The sequence below is a fragment of the Melanerpes formicivorus genome, unplaced genomic scaffold, assembly GCF_026170545.1.
Source record: "Melanerpes formicivorus ecotype bairdi unplaced genomic scaffold, bMelFor1.0.p_v2 SCAF_14, whole genome shotgun sequence".
NCBI lineage: Eukaryota > Metazoa > Chordata > Aves > Piciformes > Picidae > Melanerpes > Melanerpes formicivorus.
In genome coordinates this window covers 7,138,826-7,150,779 of record NW_027142366.1, presented here as the reverse complement: position 1 = coordinate 7,150,779, position 11,954 = coordinate 7,138,826, and the positions used below count along the sequence as shown (strand labels likewise).

Genomic DNA, 11,954 nt, shown 5'->3' with positions numbered 1-11,954 from the left:
GACCATGGGCAGGCACCGACGGGCTGGGACTGGGACTAGGACCGGGACCGCGGTCGGGTCTCCCCGCGGTGGGAGCCGGCGCTACCCTGCAGGCCGCCCGCGGTACTGCGGCACCTCTGTCCGCGCCCCCGGGCCGCTCCCCCGCGGCAGCGCCCAACCAGCCTCTCCCGGGGGAAGGTCCTGCGGGAGTGTGTTGCCAGCGTAACGAGGCTGCTGCGGAACCGCCCGGGATGTAGACAAATAATATAAAAAGCACAAATGCTGCCCATCTGCACAGAGGGTGGGCACAGCTCTGGGCGCCTGGGAGAATTCCTGCTTTGGTTTGGCGGCTGACATAGCAAAGATAAAGTGTTTTTCGGGTTCCAGTGCTGTGAGGACACCGCAGTCACGGGCAGTTTGGCTGTAGTGACCCACGTCCAGGCTCGACGGTCCCCGTACGGGGGTCTGTAACGCATAGCGTGCAACGGGACCTTCTGGAATGAGCTTAAGAACGGTTCACAAAAGCAGTGCGGGGGTTAAAGTATTTATTCGAAGCCCTTTCTCGCTCCTGGCTGCTTTTTGGTTTTGGGACAATATTTTCATTATGTTTAGTAGGGAGGAGCAGTCCTCCTGCCAGCAGTTTTCCTCCCGGTTTCCCGGCGCTGTGGAGCTGCTTCTGCTACCGCTCCCCCGGGGTGCCACCGGCGGCGGGGCGGGTCTTCGGCGGGGCGGGCTCGGGCCTGCCGAGGGGACCTACACCGGCCGCGTCTGCCGGGGTAACTTCTCGCCCGGTGTTGGCGACATTCCACCCGGCGGCTGTTGCATTAGCGGAGACCCCCCGGCTGAGGTGAGAGCAGAGGCCGGCCAGCCTCGCCTCAGCCAGCGCGGCCTGGAAGCGGCAGGAGCTGGCAGGCGCCTTCCCCAGCTGGGACGAAACTGCCCCGGCAAGGCACGGTAGGTGTCGGCCGTGGGTTGCGCGTGCTCCCGCACGGGGGATCGGCGAAGGCACCGGGCGGCGCCGTGGGCCTCAGCGCCCGCCTCCGCCCGGGCAGATGCACAGGAGGCGGGTCGCGGGAGGAGGCGGCCGGAACTGGGTTCGAGTCCTTCCGTTGCGCCCATGCGCTGCTGCCGGCCTCGGGGAGCAACAAAGGAGGGTTCTGGGGGACCAAGGCCGGCCGAGCCCAGGGAGCCGTGGGGTGAGGAGCCCTTGGGGTGGCGGCGGCATCGTCTCGGTGAGGCCCGGGCCTGGGCACGGTGGAGGGAAGTAGAGTGAAGTGACGGGAGGCGAGGCCCCGAGCGGCGCAGCCTGCGGGGCGGAACCGGCGTGCTGCAGGGAGGAGGAAGGGGCCGGAGTTCCATCAGTACAGCGCTCGGAGGCCTTGGGCCCTGGACGGGATCTGGGCGGGCTGAGGGACGGTGGGAAACGTTGCTGCGGCCATTCATGGGTTCCCTTGTTCACAGGGCCGGCGCCTTGGCGGGGATGGGGTCGGCGTGATGGTGTTCTGGCAGCGGGGAGCGACCCGGTGGCGACCAGCCCTGCGGCGGGGAAGGTACGCGGGGCATGGGGCTCGGAGGGCGACGTCCCGGGCCTGGGGCAGCTGTGGGGAATGAGGTGTTCGCGGGGCACCCCCGGCTGTGGGTCGCGGTGGGCAGCTGAAGTGGACTGTGTAGAGGAGTGACAGGAAAGCGCCAAGGTGAGGAGGTGGCTCGCCTCACTCAGAGTTTGAGTCCAGGTTCCTTTTCAAGAGAATCAGGCAGCTCCTGTGGCAGGACAACCTCTAGCATTTCTGGGAGCGAGTTTTCTGGGCTGCATTCAAAGGGAGCTGTAAGTTTAGAATCGGTCCCTGGCGGAAGAGGTGTGCGGGGTGCTGGTAGCATCCCTGAGCCTACTGCTGCTGCTGGAAGGGATGAAACTGCACAAAATGTGTGTGGTTACCTACCTTGTAAATAGCTGAGCAACTGTGGATATCCAAAAGTGTGTTTTGTTATATCAAGTGCTGCATAGGCTGGGTGTTATGTTCTGTTATGTATAAATGTGACAGCTGTGAGTTTTGGAAAAAATGTGTCCCATCCCATTCAGTGTGTGGAAGGAACGGATGTAGGGGATGTGATAGCTGCTATGAGACGTGTCCCATTCAGTATGTGGAAGGAATGGATGTAGGTGATGTGACAGCTGCTATGCGATGTGTCCCATTTGCTGTGTGAAGGGAATGGATGTAGGGGATGTGATAGCTGCTATGAGACGTGTCCCATTCAGTGTGTGGAAGGAATGGATGTAAGTGATGTGTTAGCTGCTGTTAACCAGCCATAGAAACTAACTGTCTTTTTTTTTTGGTAGGTATACAAGTCTTGATTTTATATACTGAAAGCTGATCCTTCCTTCCCCATGATGGCATTTGTGTCAGCACAAGGGCCAACTGTGGTCGACCAAACCACTTTGATGAAAAAATACCTTCAGTTCGTGGCTGCTCTCACAGATGTCAATACACGTAAGGTTTTGGTTTTTCTCTTGAAAGTTGCAGCTCTTCAGTGGTTTGTTTCACAAATGTTGCAGTGTATTTAGTTGGTAAATGTGTATTGAATTCTCTTGAATTTCGTTTGAGTTTTCAATTTTAAAGAAGCAAAGTGATGAGCAATACTTTCATGAGCCAACGTGAGCGAGCTGTGTGTGTGCAGTTGTGTGAGAACTGGTTGTGTGAGAATTGTGTGCCTTGTAATTGGGCAGTGATGGCTAAACTGATAAGATCTGATTGCTTCTTTAATCAGTGAGCTTGGTATCTTCCTTCATGATGTAGTTTTACATTTATTTATTGTTGCTGGAATTTTCATTTTCAGCTGATGAAACCAAGTTGAAAATGATGCAAGAAGTCAGTGAGAATTTCGAGGTAAATAAAAACCCCACCCCAAACAACAAAGCCCCACCAAAACCTCCCAGCTTTCTGAAACAGCAGTAGTTCTTGTTCTTAAAGCACATTGGCTTGATTTCTGATGTTTTGTGGTTGAAGTGTTAATATTGATATCTTGTGACACAATTTGTGTTGTTGTAAGTCATTGATATAAAATTTGTATTTAAGAATTAGGTTATTGAAGAATTGCAACATTTAGACTTAGTGAGATCTTTCACTCTCTAATCAGTAAACATTTAAATAAAGGTTATAGAATGCATTGGCTTGGGACCCCCAAAGGTCATCTCGTCCAACCCTCCTACAGTGAGCAGGGACACCTCCAACTAGGTCAGGTTGCTCAGGGCCCCATCAGGTTTGACCTTGAGTATCTCCAGGGATGGAACCTCCACCACATCTCTGGGCAACCTGTTCCAGTATTTCATTACTTTCATTGTGAAGAACTTCCTCTTTATGTCTAATCTAAATCTACCCTGCTCTAGTTTAAAACCATTGCCCCTCGTCCTGTTGTTACAGGACCTTCTAAACAGTCCCTCCGCAGTCTTCCTGTAAGTCCCCTTCAGATAATGAAATGCTGCTAAAAGGTGTCCCTGGCGCCTTTTCTTCTCCAAGCCAAACAGCCCCAACTCTCTTACCCTGTCTTTGTTGGAGATGTGCTTCAGCCCTCCTCTGGACCTGCTCCAACAAGTCCATGTCCTTCTTGTGTTAAGGGCCCCATAGCTGGACTTCGTACTCCAGGTCAGGTCTCACCATACCCGAGCAGAGAGGTAGAATCACCTTTCTCGACTACTGGCCATGCTTCTTTTGATCCAGTCCAGGATGCAATTGACCTTCTGGGCTTCAAGTGTGCATTGCTGTCTTGTGTCCAGCTTCTCATCCATCAGTACCCCCAAATGACTTTTCTGTAGGGCTGCTTTCAGTTCTACTAGCCCAGGTTGCTCAAGATCTCATCCAGCCTGGACTTGAACACCTCCAGGTGTACATCTACAACCTCTGTGGGCAGCCTGTTCCAGTGTCTCACTACCCTCACTGTAAAGAATTTCTTCCTAATCTCCAGTATAAATCTCCCCTTCTCCTCCCTGAAAATGGTTAAGAGTCTTTGTGAATGTAATTTAGTATCTACTGTATAATGTCTATTACACCACTCTCCCCATCTTTTTTTTGTTCTTCATTAGAATGTGACATCCTCCCCTCAATATTCTACATTTCTGGAACACATCATCCCTAGGTTTCTCACCTTTCTGCAGGATGGAGAAGTTCAGTTTCTGCAGGAGAAGCCAGCGCAGGTAAACTGTGTGGAGTATCTCTTATCTTTTTGCAATTCATGCAGCAGACTATTTGTTCAGTAATGTACTCAATTCATCTAGTGGACTGATTTATGTGTAGATTTTGTTGTTAAAAATAGACCTGTCATTTGAAGTCAAAGTGAAAAAGTCCAGTTTCTAAAGAAGTTAATTAGAAACTGTGCAAATCTGGGCTCCTATAAAAAAATGAGGAACAGCTAGGCACAGTAGAATTAAATTTCTCAATAAAATAGGGCACGTTGTTACAAATTAATGACTTTATTGTGGGATGAAAGGCCAAAGTTGAACCTCTGTCATTAAGTACTTAAAATAATCCTTAAGTCCTTAAAAATAATCTGATAAATTGCATTTTTTTTAACTGCAAAATTGGTAAATTTGCCTTATTCATGCATTAAGGGGAGTAGAAAGCATCATGTGTTTGTATACAGATGTATGCCTAGACAAAGGAAAATGGCTTCTTTTCTTAATCATGCAGAAGTATTGAGCTAAAGAAATGTTGCAACCAGTTGTTTGGGTTTTTTTTGTGGACTACTTAAAAGTTGTGTCTTTTTTTCTTCCCTTTTTTAACAGCAACTCCGCAAGCTAGTGCTTGAAATAATTCACAGGATACCAACAAATGAGCATCTTCGTCTCCATACCAAAAATATCCTCTCTGTGATGTTCAGATTTCTAGAGGTATATATTTATTTTTATCATAGTATCAGTCAGGGTTGTAAGGGACCCCAAGGATCATCTAGTTCCAACCCCCCTGCCATGGGCAGGGACACCCCACACTAGATCAGGCTGGCCAGAGCCTCATCCAGCCTGGGCTTAAACACCTCCAGGGACGGGGCCCCAACCACCTCCCTGGACAACCCATTCCAGGGCCTCACCACTGTCATGGTGAAGAACCTCCTCCTCACATCCAGCCTGAATCTCCCCACCTGCAGCTTCATTCCATTCCCCCTAGTCCTATCACTACCTGAGATCCTGAGAAGTCCCTCCCCATCCTTCCTGTAGGCCCCCTTCAGATACTGGAAGGCCACAATGAGGTCACCTCTTCTGAAAACTGTTCTTCCTCTTCTGAAGACTGTTTCAAATTTTCAGAAAGATTTTCCTCTTCTTTCTTCCACTCCAAGAATAGCTGGGGGTAGGATTTTAAATAGCTGTGCCTCTCGAGCAAGAACTGAAGGGCATTCAGTTTAGGGCTCACCAGTGAGGTATCTTCCTGTCTACAAGTCCTTTCTGCCCTTAAGAAACCTGAACTTAAAAAATGCAAGGAGTTGTTCTTGTGCTAGTCAAGATTTCATTCCTAAACAGTTTCCTGGATTTTATTTTATTCTAGAGACTTTATTTTGTTTCTTGCTTGGAATTGAAAGTGTTGTCTGAAGCTCGCAGAAAATAACCTGCACAGAGGTGCCTCAGTGTGTAACTAGCTTCACTGGTGTGTGTCTGTCTGTGGGGCATTAAAAATGGGTCAAAATTTCTGGATTTTTGTTCCAGGAGGGGTGAATTTAATTTTGGCCATGCTCTAAGGCTGCAAGGATAGGCATGAAAGGAAAGGCATCTTGCTTCTACAAATTCATATTAATGGGGCACTGGTAGGTTGCTGAGATGAGTATAACTTTACAGGGTTTTGATGTACGTTTGCAGTAGTTAAAGAATGCAGCAGTGGACTCACTAAAGATGCTCTTTATTTCAGACAGAGAATGAAGAAAATGTCCTGATTTGCTTAAGAATCATTATTGAATTGCACAAACAATTTCGACCAGCAATCACTCAAGAGGTAGGTCCTAAATCTTATTATATGATATGGAACTTACTGCCATGCTCTTCAGAATTGTTACTCAGATACATTGGCTGCTTCATTTGTGTTTTCCTGCTGTCCTTTTTATGCTGACTGATCTGTTGTGGTATCCATATACTTAGTTTGTTTAATTTTACACTAATTTTTAAGAGGGTTGCATAGTCCTAGCACCCCTGGAAGAAAGCAAACTGCCAGAGCCTAGCTGTCTTTGCTTTAAGTGTTTATGGCCAAAATGATTAGACTAAGGAGTAAAATTCCCTTAGAAGAGAAGAGTATTGGTGCCTTTTAGGTTGTGAGAGGAAAATCCTGGAGTTACTGAGGCTGGAATAGACCTCTCAGATCATCAAGTCCAGCCTAATATTATAACTGTCTCTCCTCTCCTTTGACTCTTGAGGGAGTATTTGAAAGTTTGCATTTTTATTCTGTTGTTTTCCTTGATTTTCTCCTAGGAAGGCTTTGTTGGCTTATGGCAATTTGAAGCATCCCAGTGCAATTCTAATTAATATTGGCAGAACAGAAGAACTCTTTCAGATTCTTTTGAAGTATCTAGTGGTGCCTAAAGATTTTACATAACTCTACTCTTAATGTTTTTTTAATGGTAAACTCACTTCTTCTTTCCTAGATCCATCATTTCTTGGATTTTGTGAAACAGATTTATAAAGAACTTCCAAAAGTAGTGGTAAGCTTTTTATTTCTTAAATTGCCCTTGCTGTAGTCAGAAAACTAGTTTTTATTTCTTAATTTTCTCTCTAGAAGCTGTTAAGAGAGTTGCTTTTGTGTCTAGTGGTACACAAATGTAGCTTTAATAAAAATACGTGACAAAAATATGTCTAAAAATGGAGAAATTCAGATTTTTGAATTGGCAAACATTCAGTTTCTAGCACAGTATTACTAGTATGAGAAAACTGATATGAGCTTAAAGTACTAGTTAGTTGACTGGAGTGGTGTCCATATAGCCAAATGGTTGAGGTTTTATAGAGGGAAGGGTTAAGTGATGTGCTTTAGAGCAGAGAGCTCTTCATGCTTCATCTCTGTGGAGGCCGTTGCCTGCTTTTCCTCATTCAGGGTACATTTGGATGTTTTACTTCAGCAGAAGAACCACCTTAGTGGTGGATGCTTTTCTGTCACTTGCTGGGGTGGGAGTCAGTGATTGCAGGATGTGTGTGTAGTCCTGTTACATACTGCAGTGTAAATGTCACATGCAGAGAAGAAAAAAAACTCTATGGTAAGTTACTGGGAGAAATTACATGGAGGAATTAGAGAATCACAGAAACAGGTTGGAAAAGACCCTTGGGATCACCAAGTCCAACTGTTAGCCCTGCTCTACAAGGTTCACCCCTAAACCGTATCCCAAGCACTACATTCAAATGACCTTTAAACACATCCAACCTTGGTGATTCACCCACCTCCCTGGGCAGCCCAGTCCAATGCCTGACCACTCTTTTAATGAAAAATTTTTCCTGATGTCAAGTCTAAACCTGCCTTGGTGCAGCTTAAGGCCCTTCTCTCTTGTTCTGTCACTAATTACCTGTGAGATTTGCACCATCCCCTCCACAAAATCCTTTCAGGTACTTGTAGAGAGTGCTGCGGTCTCCCCTGAGCCTCCTCTTCTTCAAACTAAACATCCCCAGCTCCTTCAGTCACTCTTCATCAGACTTCTTGTCCACTTGTCATGTGATGGAAAGCCTCTGACTGTTGATTATGTATTTCTTCTGCTCTTTGCTCCTAGAATCGGTACTTTGAGAATCCTCAGGTGATTCCAGAGAACACTGTTCCTACTCCTGAAATGGTTGGCATGATAACAACAATTGTGGTGAAAGTAAACCCTGAGCGAGAAGACAGTGAAACAAGAACAGTGAGTACTCTTCCAACTGCTCTTTGGCTGTGAGGCTGTCTCTTACCACAGTACCCTAAGTCACAAGGGCAGGCTTTTGCTTGTTTTTCTTATCAGGATTTGTTTGTAGAAGCTGATTGAAACTTCTCAGTTGATAATAGCAAATGCTTTTGTGCTCTTTAAATGGTACTGTCACTAAATACAGTGCTGTTAAAATGAGCAGTTGGATTAAAAATGCATTTCCAGTGCTTTTTGGAATTAATAGTTACTGTTATGTAATGTGTTCTTTCTTTCAGCATTCTATCATCCCCAGAGGATCTTTATCTTTAAAGGTTTTGGCTGAGCTACCTATTATTGTTGTTCTCATGTATCAGGTTAGTATCCTCCAGCATTTTATGTGCCAGTTCTTCTTACTGCTGAGTGACTTTGTGTCATTTCTGCTGGCTGACATGCTAGTAAAAATGAACATAACATTTTTGAGCTGAAAATATGATCTAAAACTAAGTCCCTTGAGATTCCTTTCTTTTGTTTGTTTCCTGATGAGCTCTTGCATAGTTTGACTCCACATGTGGCTTCTATTTGTCTTTAATAATCCTTTTTTTGTTGTTTGTTTTTTGTTTAGCTCTACAAACTGAACATTCATAATGTGGTAGCTGAGTTTGTGCCCTTGATTATGAACACTATTATAATACAGGTTTCTGCTCAAGCAAGGTAAGAGCATTTAAAGACTCTTTTGAAGATATTGGAGATAAACTACATAAACCTGCTGTTCAGTATCACCCAAAATATTTGTCTTGTACCTTTGTGAGTTTTTGCTTCTAGACTTACTGATTTTAATCTCAAAAATAGCAACTTTTTTAACCTTAAATTGTCAGTTTTGTAGGTGAAATAACTGGCAGGTCTTAATATTTCCATTTATGTCACTGATAAAATCCATATTTGTGCAATACATCCCAATTTATTATTTGACAATGCAGCTTTTAAATAGAAATTTCTGACAGAAATCTGCATTAACCAGAGGTAGTGTGTGGTAGAAACTCTGTTAGCCAGGACACTTGCTGCTGTTTCAGGCTCTTTCAGGCTATAGCTTAGGTGAAGCCTTGTGGTGTTGCAGATACAGGTGCTTAAGAGATGTTTCTAAAGAGCAAAAAGTGATGCTGAGCAGGGCAGCAGGAGTAAAATCTCTTGTCTTTCCCTGTCTGCCTGGGTGATCTGAAAAAGTGGCTAAAGCTTGATAAGAGACAGGCAAATCTGGGAGAGAATATTGCTTGGAGAAGAAAAATTGGGCCTGTTAGGGAAGTGGAGCCAAACATTTGATGCTGATGTATTGACTTGGCTTTGAGGAAGTAGAAAATTGTATGGCAGCCTTGGGGGTGTGCATTTCTGCTTGGAGCATCAGACAATGGGAATTTAAGATGGGCTCTCTTGTGGTTTTACTCTGTTACAAAGGAAACCTCACTACAAGATGATGTGATGATGAAAATTCTGTTAATTTTGAATAAAGGTATTGAAGGGGAGGAACAAAATAGTAATGGCTGTTCAATTTAATTTCAGGCAACATAAACTCTATAACAAGGAATTGTATGCTGATTTTATCGCTGCTCAAATTAAAACCTTGTCATTTTTGGCTTACATCATAAGAATTTACCAGGTAGGTTGATGTTTGGTTACTTTGTTGCTGGTAGTGCAACAGATCTCTGGTTATGGGGTGCCAGTGAGCAGCCTGCAGTGAGTTCATCAGGGATTGGAAAGGAGGTAATTTGTGTCGCAAGACTGAAGATAGGGCTGTATTTGGTTGTCCTTTCAGAACTATTCTTACAGAATCATAGAATGGTCCAGGCCAGAAGGGATCTCCAAAGGTCATCTAGTCTGATCTGCCCACAGTCAGCAGGGACATCCCCAACTAGATCAGGTTGTCCAGGGCCTCGTTGAACTTCACCTTGACTATCTCCAAGGGAAGGGGCCTCAACTACCTCCCTGGACAACCTATTCCAGTATTCCACCACCCTCATAGTAGCTTCTTTCTGATATCCAATCTAAACCTGCTTTCCTCTAGTTTGAAGCCATTGCCCCTGGTCTTGTCACCGCAGGCCCTTGTAAGCAGTCTCTCCCTATCCTTCCTGTAGGCCCCCTTCAGGTACTGGAAGGCTGCTATGAGGTCTCGCTGGAGCCTTCTCTTCTCCAGGCTGAACAACTCCAGCTCCCTCAGTCTGTCCTTGTAGCAGAAGTAGTACAACCCCCTGATCATTTTCTTGGCCCTCTTCTGGACCCTTTCCATCAAGCCATGTCCTTCCTATATTACATGGATACAAAGCAAGAATGTGCTGTGTCCCAGCCCCAGGGATTCTTGGAATGGCTGCTGTATTTTAGTTTTACAAGTAGGCTTCTTAAAGAAGTGAACTGTAATTGGATGTTACTGTGCAAGTGTAAAAGCCAGTCTTTGAAATAGTATTATGATAATTGTATTCATGTTATTGTTTGTTGCAGGAATTAGTGGCCAAATATTCTCAGCAAATGGTAAAAGGAATGTTGCAGTTGTTGTCCAACTGCCCAGCTGAAACAGCACACCTCCGGAAGGAGCTTCTGATTGCTGCTAAGCACATCTTGACCACAGACTTGAGGAGCCGTATGTAGCACTTTGTACAAATCTGTCTGTGAACTGTAGAGACTTCAACAATTTCTGTGGATTTAAGAGGCAAATTGCTTGTTATTTACTGTGGGGCTATTGCATAGTCCAGAGAAGGGCAACGAAGCTGTTGAGGGGTTTGGAGCACAAGCCCTATGATGAGAGGCTGAGCGAGCTGGGGTTGCTTAGCCTGGAGAAGAGGAGGCTTAGGGGAGACCTTATTGCTCTCTACAGCTACCTGAAGGGAGGTTGTAGCCAGGTGGGGCTTGGTCTCTTCTCCCAGGCAAGCAGCACCAGAACAAGAGGACACAGTCTCAAGCTGTGCCAGGGAAGGTTTAGGCTGGATGTTAGGAAGAAATTCTTCACAGAAAGAGAGATTGGCTATTGGAATGTGCTGCCCAGGGAGGTGGTGGAGTCACCATCCCTGGAGGTGTTTAGGAAGAGACTGGATGGGGCGCTTGGTGCCATGGTTTAGGTGATAGATGGTGTTGGGTGATAGGTTGGACACAATGATCTCGAAGGTCTTGTACAACCTGGTCTGGCCTATTCCTATTCCTATTCTATTCTGTTGTATGGTGCTCCCCAAAGCTGTCCTTGATGATCTCAAAGGTCTTTTCAAACCTGGTTAATTCTGTATTCTGTATACTTAGGATTGTTTTGGGAGTGGATGTGATTTTTGGTTTGCTTTTTTTCTTTTCCCTTAAAATAATTAGAATCATCAGAATAAGATGGCATACTGCACAAGTGGCATTTTTAGCTTTCCAAGTGTCTCTTGCTCTGAGTAATTACCACTTCATGATAAAGATTTATGTTGGTTTGTAATTATGCTTACAATTGCATAAATACTTTAAGATATTGATCTCTTAACCAGAGTGGAAGTAGTTCTGTCAAAACCCAATGTCATGTGTTTGATTCAGCTCATAGTATTTGACTCTAGCAGAGGAAAACCATTTTTAGTCTGTCTGAATAAACTAGGTTTGGTGGATATGTTTTGTTCTGACAGAACTGCAAAATTGGAGATGAGTGTGCTTTGTAAAATACAAACTTTATCTCCTTCTCTTTTTGTTTGCCTCTTTGCCTACTTGTTACCAATAAGTTTTGGCTTGTTGCATTATTAGGTCTGAGCACCTAATCCTTCCTATTTCCATTATCTACCTTTAGAGTGGGGTGACCTAATCAATTCCATAAACTTGCTGATTTCTACATTTAAAAAGAAAACACTTCTGTAGTCTTACTTTGTCACTTGAACTTGTTACTGAAATCTTCCTTTTCTTTCCTGGACTTTAAAGTTGCATGTATTCCTCCTTATATTTGGGGACAAAGCTGCTATGAAAAAATGCCAGACAAAACTGGAGGTGTTTAGGAAGAGCCTTGACGGGGTGCTTGGTGCCATGGTTTAGTTGATTAGATGGTGTTGGATGATGGGTTGGACACAACGATCTTGAAGGTCACTTCCAACCTGGTTCGGTTCTGTTTGGTTCGGTTCTGTTTGGTTTGGTTCTGTTTGGTTCGGTTCTGTTCT

At 45.0% G+C, this 11,954-nt stretch overlaps 1 protein-coding gene across 3 annotated transcripts in view; it reads left to right on the top strand.

Annotated features, from left to right (window-relative positions):
• Nucleotides 1-1,075: 1,075 nt before the first annotated feature.
• TRRAP (transformation/transcription domain associated protein) overlaps nt 1,076-11,954 on the top strand; it is a 97,805-nt gene continuing 86,926 nt past the window's right edge. For all 3 annotated transcript variants that reach the window (XM_068146749.1, XM_068146747.1, XM_068146748.1), the window contains exons 1-13: nt 1,076-1,211; nt 1,441-1,529; nt 2,318-2,468; nt 2,815-2,864; nt 4,058-4,168; nt 4,757-4,861; nt 5,868-5,951; nt 6,595-6,651; nt 7,702-7,827; nt 8,103-8,180; nt 8,429-8,517; nt 9,361-9,457; nt 10,294-10,432. In XM_068146749.1, the coding sequence (XP_068002850.1) occupies nt 2,366-2,468; nt 2,815-2,864; nt 4,058-4,168; nt 4,757-4,861; nt 5,868-5,951; nt 6,595-6,651; nt 7,702-7,827; nt 8,103-8,180; nt 8,429-8,517; nt 9,361-9,457; nt 10,294-10,432 (1,039 nt within the window). In that variant the 5' untranslated portion in view covers nt 1,076-1,211; nt 1,441-1,529; nt 2,318-2,365. The remainder of the gene's footprint in view (nt 1,212-1,440; nt 1,530-2,317; nt 2,469-2,814; nt 2,865-4,057; nt 4,169-4,756; nt 4,862-5,867; nt 5,952-6,594; nt 6,652-7,701; nt 7,828-8,102; nt 8,181-8,428; nt 8,518-9,360; nt 9,458-10,293; nt 10,433-11,954) is intronic.